This window comes from Boleophthalmus pectinirostris, unplaced genomic scaffold (genome assembly GCF_026225935.1).
Source record: "Boleophthalmus pectinirostris isolate CB_2022bp ecotype Guang Dong unplaced genomic scaffold, ASM2622593v1 HiC_scaffold_22, whole genome shotgun sequence".
In the NCBI taxonomy this organism is placed as follows: domain Eukaryota; kingdom Metazoa; phylum Chordata; class Actinopteri; order Gobiiformes; family Gobiidae; genus Boleophthalmus; species Boleophthalmus pectinirostris.
In genome coordinates, this window is record NW_026571190.1 from 38,903,633 (window position 1) to 38,924,280 (window position 20,648).

At 44.2% G+C, this 20,648-nt stretch overlaps 1 protein-coding gene across 1 annotated transcript in view; it reads right to left on the bottom strand.

Moving 5' to 3' along the window:
• Positions 1-20,648, bottom strand: part of lrba (LPS responsive beige-like anchor protein) — a 702,007-nt gene that overhangs the window by 169,345 nt on the left and 512,014 nt on the right. Inside the window, 3 exon segments of the mRNA XM_055158186.1 lie at positions 12,824-12,936; positions 15,947-16,062; positions 20,183-20,285. Of these exon segments, the coding sequence (XP_055014161.1) occupies positions 12,824-12,936; positions 15,947-16,062; positions 20,183-20,285 (332 nt within the window).

The window sequence follows — 20,648 nt, forward strand, 5'->3', positions numbered from 1 at the left end:
AATGTTTTCATTAAGCAAGAATGAAAGTCGCGGTTTGAAAATGATCCGATATCGTCATAGTTCTAACCATAAATGATGCCAAAGAGAACCTGCCGGGACACATCCGGGAAAACAACAATTTTACAATAGGCCCGGTCAAGCAGAAGTAAACAACAAGGCCAAAAATTCAAGTTAATGCATCTGATATAAAAATGTATTGAACAGATACATATGTACTCTAGTTTATGAAACTGTTGACCTTTTTTCTGTACCATTTTTGGTTCTAAAGTTCCATACGTTTTAAACAGACCATGTATGAAACATGGAACAAAAATTATTTCCCAAATTTCAAAGACCTGAAAATCATGTAAATAAATGGATGTATTTCATCATATCTTGTGTTATTCCATCTTTGAACTGTTGATGAAGGTACATGATTTTTTTTTTAAAAAATTTTTAAAATGATAAAAATTTTCTTTGGAAGGACTGACATATTTTATAGAAATAGTTTCCTTTCATTTTGAAGTAATATTAAAGTATTCAGAAGAAAAAAGCGACAAATTATGTAAAATCCTGCACCTTCTACTTGTTTGTACAATTTTCCCTCCGTTACTTTTCCCTCCGTTACCATGACCTTTCTTAATAAAAAATCTCATGAGTCAAAAAGTAAGAGGTTTTTCAACCTAATCTTGTACCATATGGTAGAAAACTATATGAAGCAAATATTCAAACCAGTTTGTTAAGGATATGTAAGTGAGAACCAAGAGTTATCACTGTTTGGATTTATTGACCAAAAAGTGCTGCATATTTCATTCCCTCCGTTACCAACATGAGTTTTTAAATTTTTTGTCAACAACTTGAAAGAATATCACAGGTTTAACTTGACCCTGTTGGAGTGTAACTCTTTCCTACATTCTGATACTTTACTTATTTCAATAGTTCCTCTAGTTTCTGAATAAGAGACATTTGAATGTCAAAAATCTGCCCCTGTTTCCCTCCGTTACCACTTGACTGGACCCAATCGCCACATTACTTTACATGTCCAGGACACAGAGCCACATTCCTGCATTTCCATGGTGTTTACTACATTTGGATTTGTATATTTGAACTGAAATAAACCTGAAAATAAAAAATAACAAGGGATGCGCAATTACACAGACCAAGATGAGTAATTTAACATTTATTTGAGAAATATTTGCACTTAGAGCGACTTTTTCTACTGTTACGAACACAGACGCTCAGAGCATCGACCGTTTTGACTCACTACACTCTTTGGCAAAGTTTGGCCCAGTCAAAATGAACGGAGCGCATGAGTTTGGAGGAAAACAAAGTTCCTATTGGACACTTTTTTCTCTACATCACCATCATCTGTGTATGATGATGCCGGAAATATGCTCGGAAAGAAAAAAACGTACGGTCCTATCTTGATTGGATAGTTATGTGTGTCAGAGTCCTGCACCGGGTCGGGTACCTGCAAATATTTGCTGAAACGGGCGGGTTTTAATGTTCTGGAATTTCACGGGCGGGTATGAGGGCGGGTCAGGTGAATCAAATGAACGAGGAGCAGGAGAAAAATACTGGACGTGTATCTAGGGTCCATCGCCCTGGAAGCAAGTGACATTTCCTGGTCTTTTCTCGAACGATGGACCAGGCTGAGAGAGACTTTAGTGTTTTTATCACATAAAACCATCAGCGGAGGAGATCGACTTGGGCTGTGCTTCTGGTTTAGACCTGGTAAAGTCCTGGTAAAAGTCCTTGTAATCCTGGTAAAGTCCTGGTGTTGTCCCGGTAAAGTCCTGGTGTTGTCCTGGTAAAGTCCTGGTAAAGTCCTGGCGTAGTCTTGGTGTCGTCCCGGTAAAGTCCTGGTGTAGTCCTGGTAAAGTCCTGGTGTAGTCCTGGTCCTCGTAGTCCTGGTGTAGTCCTGGTGGTGTAGTCCTGGCGTAGTCCTGGTGTAGTCTGGTGTAGTGGTGTAGTCCTGGTCCTGGTGTAGTCCTGGTGTAGTCCTGGTGTAGTCCTGTGTAGTCCTGTAGTCCTGGTGTAGTCCTGGTGTAGTCCTGGTGTAGTCCTGGTGTAGTCCTGGTGTAGTCCTGGTGTAGTCCTGGTGTAGTAGTCCTGGTGTAGTCTTGGTGTAGTAGTCCTGGTTGTAGTCCTGGTCCTGGTGTAGTCCTGGTGTAGTCCTGGTGTAGTTTTGGTGTAGTCCTGGTGGTGTGTAGTCCTGGTGTAGTCCTGGTGTAGTCCTGGTGGTGTAGTCCTGGTGTAGTCCTGGTGTGGTGTAGTCCTGGTGTAGTCTGGCCTGGTGTAGTCCTGGTGTAGTCCTGGTGTAGTCCTGGTGTAGTCCTGGTGTAGTCCTGGTGTAGTCCTGGTGATCCTCTCTGAGGATGCAGCATGTACTGTATATATTCATAATCTGCTAAGATGCTCTAGGTTCAGTCCTGTTCGTACATGAACAGGGACCTTTAAACGCAATGGAGCACTTCCTGTTTTACCGCGTAACATCACAAGAGCGCAGAGAACAGAAGGTTTTCCGCGGTTTCGACGAGGAACGAGGAAACGACAAACATTTTTATTATTAACAAAGATCGGAAAATAGCGAAAAACGGCGCTTTAACGTTCTCTCTCCCTCCACTGGAACGCACAGATCCCACTTGTTTTCCAGGACGTAGCCTCATCCCGGGCTCCTCGCGGCGGCGGCGGCGGCGGCGGCGGCGGAGCGGCGTTCCCCTCCGCCCGGTGACAGTGATGCACGGCGGGCTCGCTCGGGGCCAGGCGAGGGGGAGGCGGAGGCTGAGTACACACCGTGAATTATACATCACACCCATTGGTCTGATTTATAGGTCTAATAACAGCGCGCTCATTAAAAAAAGAAAAGGCAGAGGAGGCGCGTAAAATAGAGGAGGGGGAGAAAAAAAAACGTGACGGAGAGGGGGATGAGGGGGAGAGGGGGAGTCGCGGTGAAATACGACGGCGGCGAGGAGAGAGAGAGAGAGAGAGAGAGAGAGAGAGAGAGAGAGCGGCGGTTACACGACGACGGTTCGGGTTCGATACGCGAGATTAGACGAATGAATCTGTCTGAAGAGTTTTAATTAGACCAGGATAGAGGGATGGAGAAGAAACAGAGAGAGAGAAGAGAAAAGGGGGGAGAAACAGATGGAGAGATAAAATAGAGAGATGAACAGAGAATGAGTAAATGATGAGAGAGAGAGAGCAACAGATAAAAAAATAAAAAGATGAAGTGGGATATGAAATAGAGATGGAGAGATGAGATGGAAAGAAGAAGGAGTGAGAGAAAGAGATAAGAAAAGACGAAGGGATTCGAGAAAAAGAGAGAGATGAGATGGAAAGATGGACAGAGGGAGATGAAGAGGTGAGAGAGAAAGAGATAAGAAGAAGACGAAGGGGTTAGAGATGGAGAGAAAAGGAGAGAGAAATGATAAAGAGATGAGATAAAGAGAGAGATGAGATGGAGAGATTGAGATTTAGGAATGAAGGGATGGAGAGAGAGAGAGAGAGAGAGAGCGAAAGAGATAAAGGGAGATACGGGAGAGAAACGAGAGAGACACATATAGATGGAGATATAGAAAGATGAAAGGATGAGAGAGAAGAGAAGAGTGGAGAGGGGGAGGGGAGTAGAGAGAGAGAGAGAGCGAGAAAATGGAGAGAGAGAGAGGGCAACAGATAAAATAAAAAGATGAAGTGGGAGATGAGATAGAGAGATGGAGAGATGAGATAGACAGAAAGATGGATAGAGAGAGACGAAGGGGTGAGAGAGAGAGAAAGAGAGAGAAAAGATAAAGAGAGAGATGAGATGGAGAGATACACAGATGGAGATTTAGAGATGAAAGGATGAGAGAGAGAGAGAGAGAGAGAGAGAGGGACAGAGGAGTAGAGAGAGAGCGTAAAATGGATAATAGAGAGATAAAAGGAGAGATGAGATGGAGAGAGAGATACAGATTGAGAGGGGAGACGAAGAGAGAGGGAGAGAGAGGAGAGATGAGAAGGAGAGAGATGGAAAGAGACACAGATGAGGATATATAGATGAAAGGATGAGAGAGAGAGAGAGAGAGAGGGAAGAAAGGAAGGAACAAGGGGGGAGAGGAGAGAGGGGGTAAGAGATAAAATAGAGAGATAAAGGGAGAGATGAGATTGAGAGAGCGAGAGAATGGAGAGAGAGAGAGAGCGACAGATAAAATAAAAAGATGAAGTGGGAGATGAGACAGAGATGGAGAGATGAGATTGAAAGATGGATATAGAGAGATGAAGGGGTGAGAGAAAGAGATAAGAAAGATGGAGGGGTTAGAGAAAGAGAGAAAAAGAGAGAGAAAAGATAAAGAGATGCAGAGACAGAGAGAGAGAGAGATACAGACTGAAATTTAGAAATGAAGGGATGGAGAGAGAGAAAGAGAGAAGATGAAGAGATTACGGGAGATATGGGAGAGAGAGATGAGAGATGAAAGATGAAGAGAGAGAGAGATGGGAGAGATGAGAGGATGAGAGAGAGAATGGAGAGAGAGATGAGAGAGAGATGAGAGAAGAGAGAGATGAGAGAGAGAGAGAGAGAGAGAGATGTGGAGAGATGAAGGGATGAGAGAGAGATGAGATGTGGAGAGATGAAGGATGAGAGAGAGAGAGATGAGGAGAGATGAGAGATGAAGAGAGAGAGAGAGATGAGAGAGAAGGGATGAGAGAGAGAGAGATGTGGAGAGGATGAAGGAGAATGAGAGAGAAGATGAGAGAGAGAGAGAGATGAGAGGGAGGTGAGAGAGAGAGAGTGTGGAGAGATGAAGGGAGAGAGAGAGAGAGATGAGAGAGATGAAGGGAGAGAGATGAGAGAGAGAGAGAGTGTGGAGAGATGAAGGATGAGAGAGAGAGAGATGTGGAGAGATGAAGGATGAGATGAGGAGAGAGAGATGTGGAGAGATGATGAAGGGATGAGAGAGAGAGAGAGATGATGGAGAGATGGAAGAGAGATGAGATGAGAGATGAGAGATGTGGAGAGATGAAGGATGAGAGAGAGAGAGAATGTGGAGAGATGAAGGGATGAGAGAGAGAGATGTGGAGAGATGAAAGGATGAGAGAGAAGATGTGGAGAGATGAAGAGATGAGAGAAGGATGAGAGATGAGATGAGAGAGAGAGATGTGAGAGATGAGAGATGGGAGAGATGAAGAATGAGAGAGAGAGAGATGTGGAGAGATGAAGGGATGAGAGAGAGATGTGGGAGAGATGAAGGGATGAGAGAGAGAGAGAGAGATGAGAGGAGAGGAGAGAGAGATGTGGAGAGATGAAGAGAGTGGAGAGATGAAGATGAGAGAGATGAGAGATGTGGAGAGATGAAGGGATGAGAGAGAGAGAGATGTGGAGAGATGAGAGAGAAGAGATGAGAGATGAGAGAGAGAGATGTGGAGAGATGAAGGATGAGAGAGAGATGAGAGATGTGAGAGATGAGAGATGAGAGAGAGAGAGAGAGATGTGGAGAGATGAAGGGATGAGAGAGAGAGAGATGTGGAGAGATGAAGGGATGAGAGAGAGAGATGTGGAGAGATGAAGATGAGAGAGAGAGATGTGAGAGAGATGAAGAGAGATTGGAGAGAGAGAGAGATGTGGAGAGATGAAGGGATGAGAGAGAAGAGATGTGGAGAGATGAAGGGATGAGAGAGAGAGAGATGTGGAGAGATGAAGGGATGAGAGAGTGAGAGATGTGGAGAGGTGGATGTGGTGGTTCGGGTTCGATAAGCGAGATTAGACGAATGAATCTGTCTGAAGAGTTTTAATTAGACCAGGATAGAGGGATGGAGAAGAAACAGAGAGAGAGAAAGAGAGAGAGAGAGAGAGAGAGAGAGAGGAGAGAGAGAGAGAGGGAGGAAGGCAGAGAGATGGGAGATAAAGAGGTAGAACTCCTCGTCTCCTCTTTCCTCCTCTCCTCCTCTCTCCCTGTTTCCTTGTCTCCTCTTTTCCTCTCCGCTATTCTTGTTTCCTTCTCTCCTCTCCTCCTCTCCTCCTCTCCTCATCTCCTCGTTCCTCCTCTCCTTCTCTCCTCGTCTCCTCGTTCCTCCTCTCCTCTCTCCCTGTTTCCTTGTCTCCTCTTTTCCTCTCCGCTATTCTTGTTTCCTTCTCTCATCTCCTCCTCTCCTTCTCTCCATGTCTCCTCATTCCTCCTCTCCTTTCTCCTTGTCTCCTCTCTCCTCCTCGTCTCCTCTCCTCCTCTCCTCCTCTCCTCTCTCCCTGTTTCCTTGTCTCCTCTCTCCTCCTCTCCTCTCTTCTTGTTTCCTTCTTTCCTCTCCTCCTCTCCTCTTTCCCTTCTCTCCTCATCTCCTCGTTCCTCCTCTCCTTCTCTCTTCATCTCCTCCTTCCTCCTCCCCTCTCTCCCTGTTTCCTTGTCTCCTCTCTCCTCCTCGTCTCCTCTTTCCTCCTCTCCTCTCTCCTCGTCTCCTCTTTCCTCCTCTCCTCTCTTTTTGTTTCCTTCTCTCCTTGTCTCCTCGTCTCCTGTGATGAAACATAATCTCTTCGCGACAGAAGAACCAGCTCAGATCATCTTCCGTTGTCTCGTCACTTTTACCTTTTTCGTTTTTCGTCGTGTTTACGTCTCATATCCATTTAAACAGTGAAAACAGCGCCGGGGCCCCGAGTTCTCCCGGGCTCCTGGGCTCCTGGGCTCCGGGGCCCGGGGGATAAACACATGGGGCGCGTTCTCTCGGATCAATACACCATTAGCCGATCTGGAGTCGCACAAAGACGCTCGATAAATCCTCCCTTCTGCAGCTCCGCGTAAACCGACGATACAAAAGACGAAACCGTTTTTACACGACGCACAAACACGCACACGGACAAAGACGGACATTTGGACTCAATTTGCGCATTTTAAAGCTGTATTGTGTAACTTTTCTGGTGGAGGGTTATTGCATTATTACGGCATTAAACCGTTCTGTCGTCATGGAGACCAAACCAGACCAAGTTAGAGGTCAGATCTGTGGAGAGGCGACCCCGCTCACAGTCAGAATGCGTGTTTTTTTGTGTTTTTTTTTCCCCGAGGTATAAAACCACCTGTTTGTTTAATGTCACACTGCGGAACATTCCGGGCAGAGCGATGACGTATCCGTGGAAACAAGCAGGTGACGGACCCCCGAAAAAAAGTTACACAGCGTCCCTCGTGACAGATCTGTACTGTGGAACATTCTACTCCTTCTCTTTCCTCGTCTCCTCTCTCCTCGTTTCCTTGTCTCCTCTCTCCTCGTTACCTTGTCTCCTCTCTCCTCCTCTCTTCTCTCGTCTCCTTCTCTCTTTTTCTCCTCATCTTGTCTCCTCCTCTTCTCCTCTACTCTCACCTCGTCTCATTGTCTCCTTGTCTCCTCTCTCATCCTTTCCTCTCCTCTCTCCTCGTTTCCTTGTCAGCTCTCTCCTCTCCTCTCTCCTCCTATCTAGTTTCCTTGTCTCCTCTCTCCTCCTCGTTTCCTCTCCTCTCTCCTCCTCTTTTCCTCTCCTCTCCTTGTCTCCTCCTCTCATCTCTTCTTTCCTTGTCTCCTTCTCTCTTCTTTCCTTGTCTTTGTCTCATTTCTCCTCCTTTCCTCTTTTACTCTCCTCTCTCCTTGTTTCATTGTCTCCTTGTCTCCTCTCTCCTCATCTCCTTCTCTCTTCTTTTCTCTCTCCTCACCTCGTCTCCTCTTTCCTCCCTCTCCTCTATTCTTCTCCTTGTCTCCTCTCTCCTCCTTTCCTCTTTTCTCCTTGTTTCCTTGTCTCCTTTCTCCTCCTCTCATCTCCTCTCATCTCCTTCTCCACTCTTTCTTGTCTCATCTCCTTGTCTCCTCTCTCCTCCTCCTTTTCCTCTCCTCTCTCCTTGTCTTCTCTCCTCTCTCCTTGTCTCCTTGTCAGCTCTCTCGTCTCCTCTCTCCTCAATTTGTCTTCTTGTCTCCTCTCTCCTCATCTTTTCCTTTCTTCTCTCCTCATTTCATCATCTCCTTTCTCCTCCTTTCCTCCTCTTTTCCTCTCCTCTCTCCTCGTTTCCTCGTCTTCTCTCTCCTCCTCTCCTCATCTTCTCCTCTCTTCTCTCCTTGTCTCATCATCTCCTTTCTCCTCCTTTCCTCCTCCTTTTCCTCTCACTCTCCTCGTTTCCTCATCTCCTACTCTCTTCTTTTCCTCTCTCCTTCTCTCCTCGACACAGCATCTCCATGGAGACAAACGAAGGCGACTCACCCTCCACTAGAAACGTCCCGCAGTGCACCTTTAACATCACACATTATGTATATATATTTTTTTGCGTCGTTGCTGACCACTCGCAGGCGTCGGCGCTCGCTCTTATCGTGACCGTGACGGTGGCGGCGGCGGCGGCGATGGCGATGGCGTTATCTCGGGGCTGCCGTGCGATGTCAGGACGGGGTTAGAGTTTATGATAAGATGCTCCCCGGGGTCAGAGCGGCTGCAGCGGACGGGAACATAAATTCTGTGTGGCCTGTGGAGCCGGGGGGACGGACGACAGCGCGACACACACACACACACACACACACACGCACACACACACACACACACACACACGCACACACACACACACGCTCTCCTCAATGTCACGGCGCTCGGCTCACATGACCTGGTTCCGTTGGCGACGTGAGGCGACAGGAGCAGAGACGACCTGAGCAAATAGAGGATAATGAGAAAACAGGAGGAGAAAACCGAACGCGACGCGACGTAAAAACAAGGACGGGACCGAAATTCTGAAGCACGAGAAGAACAAACACGCAAAATAATAATAACGTTCGTTCATTTGTTTTTCAACGTAAAACCAAAAAATCATCAAAATTTAAAAACAGATAATGATTCGTTTGGTGTTTCCGTGACGCTGGACTTTAACGCCGCGTACGGACTGAACCAGGACTAAACCCAGTCCAGGACCAGACCGGAACCTGACCGGAACTGAGATCAGGACTTAGACCGGGACCAGACCGTGATTGAGACCGGGAATGAGACCGGGACCAGACCAGGACTGAGATCAGGACTGAACCAGGACTGAATCAGGACTAAACCAGGACCAAAACCAGGGTTCGGGACTAGACCGGAACCAGACCGGGACTGAGACCTGGACCAGACCGGGACCAAACCGTGACTGAGACCAGGACTGAGGCCAGGACCAGACCGGGATCAGACCAGGACTGAGACCAGGACCAGACTGGGACTGAGATCAGGACGTAGACCGGGACCAGACCGTGATTGAAACCGGGACTGAGGCCGGGACCAGACCGGGACTGAGACCGGGACCAGACCAGGACCAGACCGGGACTGAGATCAGGACTGAACCAGGACTGAACCAGGACTAAACCAGGACCAAAACCAGGGTTCGGGACAAGACCGGAACCAGACCGGGACTGAGACCTGGACCAGACCAGGACCAAACCGTGACTGAGACCAGGACTGAGGCCAGGACCAGACCGGAACCAGAGCAGGACTGAGGCCAGGACCAGACCGGAACCAGACGAGGACTGAGGCCAGGACTGAGATCAGGACTGAACCAGGACTAAACCAGGTTCGAGACTAGACTGGAACCAGACCAGGACTGAGATCAGGACTAAACCAGGGCCAAACCGGGACTGAGACCAGAACTGAAGCTGGGACCAGACCAGGACCAGACTGTGATTGAGACCGGGACCGAGACCAGGACTGAAAACGGTTTAGTCCTGGTTCAGTCCAACATCACAGTTTAAGTCACGTAAACAGGTCGTTATCCGTTTTTTCCAATTTTCATTTAAACCCAAAATCAAAAACTGAAAAAAACAAATCATTACCTGTTTTTTTATTTTGGTTTTAGAGACAAATAATGAAGAAATATATATATTTTTTTTTTCATTTTCTTATTTTTGGTTTTATATTGAAAAACAAATGAACGAACGACACACGGATTCAAAATAATCCCTTCTATCCTCAAGCTTTTTTAAACCGACTGTATCAAATGATATTTTAAGATCATTATTTTGTCCTGTGAATGTTTAAAAAAAAAAAAAATATATATATATATATATATATATATATATATATCAGGAGAAGCTTCAAAAACGGCTCAGCAATTCTACCTAAAAATGAAATGATCTTTTATATTTGTGTTATTATTTTAAACTTCTGTGTTGCTGTCTGTCTGGTTTGATGCTGATTGGTTTATCAGAGATTATAAATAAATAAATAAATAAATAAATACATAAAAATAAATAAATACCATAAAGAATAAACTGTAATTTTTTTTTTTTTTTGTAAATTCCAAATACACTCATGGTAAGTAATAATATAATTTGATTAGATCTTTTCAGACACAGACTACATGTTGTGTTGTGTTGAAAGTGCGCAGTGCAGGACAGCGGGGGGAGGGGGCTGTTTGGAGGGCACAGCCGAGGGAGAGAAGAGGAGGGAGGGATGGAGGGAGGGGAGGGGTGAACAGAACGGCCCTTTTCCAGACGCTGCAGTGCTCCACGCTCGAGTGCCTCTCCACTCATATCACACACGTGTCAACAACATGAATACAACACATGTAATATAGACACACACACACACTCCTCCTCCCTCCTCCTCTCCCTCCTCTTTCTATTCTTTCTCCTCTTCCTCCTCGTCCTCTTTCCTCCTCCTCCTCCTCCTCCGCTCCACTCTGCACCATCTCTCTGCTCCTCCTGCTTTGACCTGGTCCCTTGGGTGACACAGAACACAGAGCTACAATTTGAAGGCATGAGTGTCCTCAAACACACAGACAGACACACAGATACAGAGATAGAGAGATGGAGAGATGAGAGATGAGAGATAGAGAGATAGAGAGATAGAGAGGGCAAGGAACAAAGGAGTAAAAATGAATGTATTTCATATTTAAATACCCAGCATGGGATTTAGTAGTAAAGCATACAGCTGTTTATATAAAGAAATACAATACTGCTCACACTGGGGGGAAGGTATTATAACAACAAATGTAAATTATAGGATATATTACACACACATAATATATATATATATATATATATATATATATATATATATATATATATATATATATATATGTGGCAAGAATTAGACAAAGAACACGAGCTCTGATGACGTGTTAATATTAGAGTTTATGCACTGATGTTGTTCAAAAAATGTCCCTCAACATTCTGACTGAGAGACAAAACTCTGGGCAGCTTGACTATAATAATGCAGGATTACTCAAACATATGAACGAAACACAACACAACTCTAAATCTGTTTTTGAGGAGGTAATAATATAATAATATGGCTTGAAAACGCACTAAGTAACAACATTTTCTGGGTAAAAATTGTATAAAACACAACTACTGAAAATTTGATAACGAAAAGTAGTTCCTTTTTCACTTTGGCGCAGTGTTACTTTCCTGTGTACGTGGGCCAGTCGCAGCGCTGGGGGCAGACTTGAGGACCGTCTGTCCCTGGTCGACAGTCACGGCAGGAGCAGGGAGCCCCGTCCCCGAAAAGACCCCCAACTTTCCCTTACAGAACTTGTTGACTTTACGGCCACAGCGGCTTGTCAAAGCCTGATCCCATCAGATCTCAGGATCTCATCAGATCTCAGAAGCTCAGCAGGTCCGGGACTGGTCAGTACTTTGATGGAGACACTGGGAATTCCAGGAGCCACAGGAGGCGCCAGTGGGAATAACTGTCATTGTGTCCTTAGGCAAGACACTTCACACACATTGCCTTGTATGAAAGTGGTGTGTGCGTGAGTGACGTGGTGGTCGGACGGGCCGATGGTGCAGATTGGCAGCCTCGCTTCCGTCAGTCTGCCCCAGGGCAGCTGTGGCTACAATAATAGTTTCCATCACCGGGTCTGGAGTGAATGAATAATGATCTGTAAAGCGTCTCTGTGACATCTGCCTGTGAAAAGCACTACATAAATAAAAATACTTACTACTTACTATCGTCTTGTGCCGGTATTTAGCCTTAGACGGAGTTTATCACCAAAAAGTTACCAAAGTAATGAGTAACATAAAAAGTTACTTTCCATAGAGGGTAACTAAGTAAAGTAAATAAAGTAAGTAAAGTAAGGGATTACTTTTTAAAGCAGTAATGAAAAAAACTAATATTAATTAAATGCAAGATGGTTCCGTTTAATGCCATACCGGAACATTCCATACAAAACAATAACATCTCCATGGAGACGAGCAGGTGGAGGAACCTCAACCGGAAACAGAGTCCAGGACCTTTTATGGTTCAGCTCCAAGTGTGAGTTAGTGCTACCCTTTAACCGTCTCCTACTCCTTCACCAATATTCCCACGTTCAGCTCTTAAACGCGCCTCTGCCCGTTAACATTTACACATCAGTTCTTCAGCTTTTTTTTTTTTTTCTTCCACTACCTGATTTATTCCGCCATTTCGGTTCCAACGTCCTGACAGTCGCTTCATCATCTCACCCCGAACCCAATCCTCCCACCTGCACGCCTCGCCGCCGCTCCTCCTGTATCTGTGCGAGCGCGAACGACGTGAGTAATACGAAGAGCCCGTGTGTTTGCGAAGGGAGTCTGTTAAGTTGTTTTAGTGCTTTGTCCAGAGCGGGTGCATCTTAGGCCGTCGTATCGAACGCCATTTGTTGCTCGGGAGCTCGCGGGGAGTAGCACTTCGCCTTCCTGGAGAGCTGCATAAGGTCAAAATTGAAAGAAATAAATTACGGAAACTGTATTACGAATAAAAAGATTGCTAAACCATATGAGGAAGTTGGAGCGGCCCGAGCGGAGAGAAAGCAGAACACGCGGGAGATAGAGATCAGCCCAGTAGTCATCCCCTCACTTAGCGAAGATCAATGGCAATTACCCCGGCCAAACGCTACACGCTCACGTCCTGTTCTTGGAAACAAAACGCAGGAGAAGTACGCGGCCTGACCTTGGACAGATCTCTGAAGTTGCTGGGCAGAGTCAGGTCCAGCTCTTCGGAGTCGTAGTTGGTGATGACCCAGGGGAAGACGGGGTACTGGTTTAAGTCGTTGTAGCTGCGGCCTGGAGGAGAAAGAAAGAGAGAAAAAAGAAGAAAAAAGAAAAAAAAGAGAGAGTGTGATTCAAGGTTCAAGGTTATTATATTGGTAACAACAGGAAAATTTGGTTTGGTAGTGAGTCAGTTCATTCTTTCGCGTTTATACACACGTCTGCGTCTGGAAAAGCGACAAAAGGCGAAAAGAACACCAAAAAAAACATGAAAACCAAACAAATGTGAGAGTATTTGTACAAGAATCCAAACACGGTTGCCTGGCAAATACAGAACAGGTTCGCCGCAAACCAGGAAGACGTTTACCGCACTAGTGCATATTTGAGTGGTTTTCGATGTGGGTGCAGTGTTCGTTCGCACTAATCCGATTCAAAATGCCTCCAGAGACGGAACGATCTGGTGCCTCCAGCTCCCAGGAATTCATCCGAGTACAGATCTGATCCGGCACCGTGTGGACGCCTGAAAACGCTGATATGCATAGGTCTGTTTTGTTCAGTAGTTCACTAATCCTCGTCATTTTTATGATTTGTGATTCATTCATTTTTGTTTTTTTTTAATCAGTTCCAGCCGCTAAACACATATCTATTTAAAAAAAAATAAAAATTTCAGCCCATGGACACTTCATTGAACAAGAGATTTAACTGTGAAATAATAGAAGCTTGAAATCAATAACATTTATTAACACAATTAACAGGGTTCCCACTCTTTTTCACTGACAAAATTGCTAAACTTTTCCATGACTTTTTCACGTCCTAAAGTGAATTTTCCATGACTTTACGGCACCTGAACGTGTAGAATTGATCAGACTTTTAGGGCTATGAAATGTTAATCCTTTCCACTCTCCTTATAGTTTGGGATTATAGTTTTTTAACTTTAAAAATACCATATTTTCCGGACTATAGGGCGCACTCAAAGTTCTCCAACCCCATCAAAAAACGACTGCGCGCCCACAATCCAGACTGTCCTATACTACACACGAATCCACTCGGGTGTCCCAGCGTACGCAAACACACACAGTCATCACTCCACGCCGACGAGGAACGGAACGGAGGAACGAACCGAAAAAAGCGAGCGCAATGTGCCGCTTCTAGATCCCAGACAGCACCCTCCCTACACGCCACAAACAAACAAAACCACTCTCCCATCCAACTGTTGTGTTTCCTTTAAAGTCCAGTGCGGTTTATTTGTGAAAAAAGTTCGAAAATAGACCATTTAATGACAGTGTGATTTATAATCCAGAGCGCCTAATAGTGTGGAAAATACGGTAAATATAAATAGGCTTTACTGTTTAATAACTTTAATAGGTTTGGGATTATAGTTTTTTTAACATTCAAAATATTGTCAGTGCATTTATTGTCGTCTCTTTTAAAGAAAAAGTGCATACATTCGGAAATAATCATAATAGTCTCACGAGAATTTAACAGAACGCTGGAGTTGCGTGAAAGAGACGATACATGACTTTTCTAGGATTTGCATCACCGTGGGAACCCTGACTTAATCTCCATTTTGTTTATAATTCTTATGTTTCTTATACCCTAATATATACTTTAATAGTACTTTAATTAGTGCTGTCATGCAATTAAAAAAATTTAGAGATTAATTAATTATGATCTGTAATTAATTAATCTAATTAATCTCATTTTAATCTCACCTAAAAATTGCTGAGAAAAGTCTTCAATTTGAGGTATTTTCATTTAAATTCATTTTACATTATTGTGGCAGATCAAAAGACTGATATAGATTTAAAAAAGTGACTTTATAAAGTCATTTATTGTTTAACAAATCTCTCCAAATTGTCTGTTGAGCCCAAGTCTCCATGAATAAGAAACTGTTTGCTTGTAAAGTAGCAAAGACGAGGAAATCTGAACATAATAACTTTTGTCAACTTAAAGACAATAAAAAGTCCAGTCTTTCCTTAACCATATTAAAAATATTATTGATAGAGAAATGCTTTATATATGAGATCACTGGTTTTAGTCCTGATTTAGACCTGGTTTAGTCCTACTTTAGTCCTAGTTTAGTCCTGGAATGGATTAATCCTGGTTTTAGTCCTGGTGTTAGTTCTGGTTTAGTCCTGGTTTAGACCTGGTTTAGTCCTGGTTTAGTCCTGGTGTTAGTCCTGGTTTAGTCCTGGTTTAGACCTGGTTTAGACCTGGTTTTAGTTCTGGTTTAGTCCTGGTTTAGTCCTGGTTTAGACCTGGTTTAGACCTGGTTTTAGTTCTGGTTTTAGTTCTGGTTTAGTCCTGGTTTAGACCTGGTTTTAGTTCTGGTTTAGTTCTGGTTTAGACCTGGTTTAGACCTGGTTTAGTCCTGGTTTAGTCCTGGTTTTAGTCTTGGTTTTTAGTCTTGGTGTTAGTTCTGGTTTAGAGGTTCACAGGAGGAAGTGCGGTTTACGCCGCGTACGCGAGAAAACACGATCCACACGCGGCTCACGGGAGCACGTCGGTGTCCACGCAGTAACTACGGAAGGAAACGTGGTCCACGCGTTCACAGGTTAATGACGATGATGTGTTTGTTTGTGTGTGTGTTTGTGTTTGTTTGTGTGTATTTGTGTGTGTGTGTGTGTGTGTGTGTTGTTTGTGTATAGGACAGTAGTGCAGACATCATGAGTCTATGCAGGTTGTTTTCAGGCGATATTATATTTGTTATTTTCTTTTATATTTCACGTCGGGAGAATAATTTCCAAGACACGAATGTGTTTTTACCCTGTGCACTGCTGCCTCTGTTCTACTGGCTCTACGACCTCGTCCATTGTGTGACTGACGCCGCCAACGTTAACATGACGTTTACATCGCTCTTACTGCGCGTGTTTTGTGTGGTTTTCCGGCAATGAGTGGAATTACCGAAATAAAAAAATGTATAAATGTGGTTTTTGTGTGTGTGTGTGTGTGTGTGTTATTGTCCCAGCAACACATAAAAACAGGTTTTATAATAAAGAAACTCACATACAGAAACACTAAAGTTAGAGATTAAAAATGAGATTAACGCGATTAAAAAACAAAACGCGCTAACTTTAATACTCACCTGAAATCGTGTTGAGGAAGATGAGGTACTCGAAGTTGGAAATCTCCCTCCGTTGCCAGCGCTGGGTCATGCTGGACGCCTTGAAGAGCTGCTTTGGCGTGGCCAGAGAAATCCGCCTGTAAACACACAAGGTCAACACTGTTACAGCCAACGTTTTCTTTTTGCCCCGTGCCCCCTCGACGAAAACACAAGTCTGCAATCACCCCGGCAGAACTCACCCCGGGCAGTCCGCGCCTCCCCCCCCCGCGCACACAAACGCACTAGAACGGAGCACCTATTGAATTCACAGTCATGCTAATTAACAAGACAAATACGCAATAAATTGGGGTGAGTTTCGGTGGGGAGCACGCGCGCACACACGGCTTACGGTCCGCGGAGTGATGTATGAACTCAGACAGAAACAAATGACCCCACATCTAATTAAAACAAAGGAAAATTATGGAATTAATCACTGTCAAGGAGTTGGATTATGCTCATTAGGACTTCTAAAGGTGAACGCACAGACCTTCAAATATGAGGGAGACTTGGCAACGCGCGGGCTCGTTTAGTCCTGATCACAGACCGCGGATATAAACGGCCGCGTCCCGTACAGGAAGTGAACATGGGCTCAAAGTGGTGGTTTAGAGTTCCGGTTGTAATTCACTTTCTGTTGAAGAATGGTCATCATCATTTCAGGTCGTAAAATGTTCGTATTAACTCGTTCGATGTGATCCTGCCGTTTTTATTTTTGCCATTTTGCAGGTAAATAAATTCCTATTCCTAAAACGGAATTCGCGCCTAGAACTGGCAGCCTCGATGAGCTTCATTTGACTGGAGCTGAACTAGTTTAATCCTGGTTCAGTTATGTTCTGGTTCAGTCCTGGTCCAGTTCTGGTTTAGTCATGGTTCAGACCTGGTTTAGACCTGGTGTAGTCCTGGTCCATTCCTGGTTTAGTCCTGGTTTAGACCTGGTTTAGTCCTGGTCTGGTCCTGGTTTGGTCCTGGTGTAGTCCCGGTCCTGTCCTAGTGTAGTTCTGGTCCAAATCTGGTTTAGTTCTGGTTTAGTCCTGGTGTAGTCCTGGATTAGTCCTGGTTCAGTCCTAATCCAGTTCTGGTTTAGTTCTGATTTAGACCTGGTTTAATCCTGGTTCAGTCCTGGTTCAGTTCTGGTTTAGTCCTGGTTTAGACCTGGTCCAGTCCTCGTCCAGTCCTGGTGTAATCCTGGCGATCCTCGCTCCTGATTGGCTCTTTGGTTTCATGCTCAAATTTTCAAATATGGCCATTGGGTCCAGATTTGCCACAATAACTGCTGGCCTAGATGAGCTTCATTTGGTATTAAAGTATTTTCCGCACTATACGGTGCACTTAAAAGCCTTTAATTTCATCAAAAAATGACTGTGTGCCTTATAATCCAGAGCGCCTTATATATGAATTTATTTCTGTGTCTTTGTACGACTTTAGTAAACGACAAAGCCGCTCCACTTGCAGCGTTACGGCTCCTGTAGTCAGGAGCATCAGGAGTAAAACAGACTGTGATTCCTTTTAATATCAAAATGCACCTGTCAAGAGACACGCTCACAACACCGACTTTAAACTCAAGGCTGTTATAAAGTGAAAGTGCGTTTAGCTGCGTGGGAGCAGTGGATGAGAGAAGGAGAACACACATTCACCAAGACAGGGAGACAGCGCCGAGCGACTTACGCCACGATCTGCCGACGGATCGTGGACGCCCGGGCTAAGGATCAGGATCAACTGTTGTCCGAGCTTTCACCAAGACCAGAATCATCACTAAACTGCCACGTAACAGTAACCACACTGACTTGGATAATGACGAGAGGGATGTGGACGTGCTGTTTAAACAATTATGAGTTATTGTGAATATATGAACAATTTAGCGTCTCGGACAGTATTTTTTTTACGCGTTACAATTGAACAAAGTTGAGAGTTATTGGAAACGCTTTAAATAAAGTTTGACTGACTTATCTAACTGTTGTGTTTCATTTAATGCGCCTTATAGTCCGGAGCGGTTTAGATGTGAAAAAAGATAAAAAATATGACAGTGCGCCTTATAGTATGGAAAATACGGTACACTACTTTCTCTGTTATAATGTTGTTTCCTCATCAAAAACTGACCTGGAGTTGTGTTTTGTTTCATTAAAACACAAAACCTACAGATTTAGGATGTGCTCCACTCCGTTTTTAAACTTCATCACCTTCACTAGAATCATTTGGATCATTTTAATCCACGGAATTGCCGATTTCTACTGAGAATTTTGAGCTTTGGAGACGCAGACAGACTAATAACGCAGGATTACTCAAACAAAACATAACTCCGGGCATTATAGCACGGCTTAAACATCACAAAAGTCAAATTTGTGTAATATAGGACCTGTAAATATTTGACGAATACAGTGAACCCAAGTATTAGTAAACTGCAGCTGTGTGTATTTGCCTTGTATACAGTTTTTCTTGGTACTTTGCGCGTATTTCTGGAGCTTTCTGATAGATTGTGCTGTGTTGGCAGCGCGAGCCAGAGTAAGCACAAGCCCGGCCTGTACAGCTGTCCACGGGTCACGGAGCCAACGTACCCCTGACCCGAGGCTGGGCTGATTAATGAGCCTGCTACAAACACATACATTCTGCTGGACCCCCCTCGCCGGGTAAGGCCAGACACATGCTCCCCTGTACACGCCGTCACTCACAACCCAAACACCGCCGGGTCCAAGTGCTACGGCGGAAGAACGCTGCATGACGCGGGATAATTTGGCCCGGTTTAAGCTTTTCCCTGACCTGAAGTGGACGTGACTTGAGTTCGGAGCATGTATAGCTGGATAAAAAAGTGGACTAAGCGAGTGCGACGTCGTCTATAGTGTTCAGGTCCAGTCAAATGAAGCTCATTGCAGTTATGGGGGAATCCGTGTGTCGTTCGTTCATTTGTTTTTCAAAATAAAACCAAAAATAAGAACCGAAAAAACAACGATTTTCTTCATTATTTGTCTTCAAAACAAAAAAAACAAAAAAAAGATAATGATTCGTTTTTTTAAGTTTTAGATTTTGTGTTAATAATATGAATAAATAAAAACAAGGATAAACTTTTCGTGACTTAAACAGTGATGTCAGACTTTTGCGCCGCATACGGACTGAACCAGGACTAAAACAGGACTAAAACAGGTCCAGGACCAGACTGGGACCAGAATAGAAGTAAGATCAGGACTGAGAGCGGGACCAGACCAGAACTGAGATCAAGACCGGGAACAGGACCAGGACTGAGACTGGGACTGAGACCAGAACTGAGACCAGTACTGAGACCGGGAACAGAACTAGGACTGAGACCGGGACTGAGGCCAGGACCAGACCAGGACTGAAAACGGTTTAGTCCTGGTTCAGTCCTGGTTCAGTTCAGGATCGCAGTTTAAGTCACGGAAACAGGAAACGGCCTTTATCCGTTTTTTCCATTTTTCATTTAAACACAAAATCGTAAAATGAAAAAACAAGTCGTTATCTGCTTTGTCATTTTGGTTTTGGAGACAAATAATGAAGAAAATAGTTGGTTTTTCATTTTCTTATTTTTGGTTTTATATTGAAAAACGAATGAACGAATTTGCAGCCAAGTTCTATATTTGGAATTCTGACTGTGAGACACTTGAGACTGATCCTTAGTCCAGGCGTCCACGATCCATCGGCAGATCGTTGCGTAATTCACCCGCCCTTTCCTCCCTGTCTTGGTGAATGTGGATTATAAATGTGAACATGGGTGGATCATTTAAATTTGTTTTTTTATTTCTTACGAGGACGACTCAAATATACGTTGAGTAATAATGTGTTTAATGCAGCTTTGTGCACATTTGTTTTACATTTTACCGAAACGAAACTTCAAACCACATGGCTCATTTGCATAAACTATAATATATGCTCCAAACTCAAGTCACGCCCCCTTCAGGTCAGAGAAACAGTTAAACCGGGCAAATTATCCTGTCTCATGCAGCGGTCTTTAGCCACAGCATAGATTTTTGAGAAAATTAAAGGATTTTAAGTGCGCCTTATAGTCCGAAAAATACGGTACCTGTGACCGAAATAAACTAATCAATCAAAACCATTAACCCACTCTGCATGATCCTGGTGTTTATATTTCGCTATTTTGCACGTAAACTACCACTGTACGTCCTTATATGGGTCTTGACTCCAAATTCGTCCCTGTAACTGCTAGCCTCGTTGAGCTTCATTGACTGTTCTGTTCGTCCTGTGGTAACATCTGACCTGGTTTGTGGGAGGCCAAAGTTGGTTCCCACGCCGACTCGAGGAAGACTGTTCACCACCTTCTTGACCGTGGCCGCGTCGGGGAAGTTGAACATGACGGCCGCTGTAAACGAAAAAAAAAACATGGTTACGTCATCAAATTCCCCTGTTTTTTAAATCCATACTTTAGATTTTTGCCTTTTTTCCTGAACTTTCTGTCATAGAGAAACATGTAGAACACCCTCATGATTAGTGCTGGGTATCATTCAGAAGTTGCCGATACGATACATACGCAATACCGCGATACATAGGCCACGATGCGATACATACCTCGATACAGCGCACTTTTGATTCGATACGATATATTTCAAATCGATTCGAGACGGTTCAGTAAAAAATAAAGTTTAAATGACGGCTGTGACACTAAAAGCCTTTGTTAAATCAATTTTTGCGGAAAGTTCATATGAAACACAAACATTTTAATCAT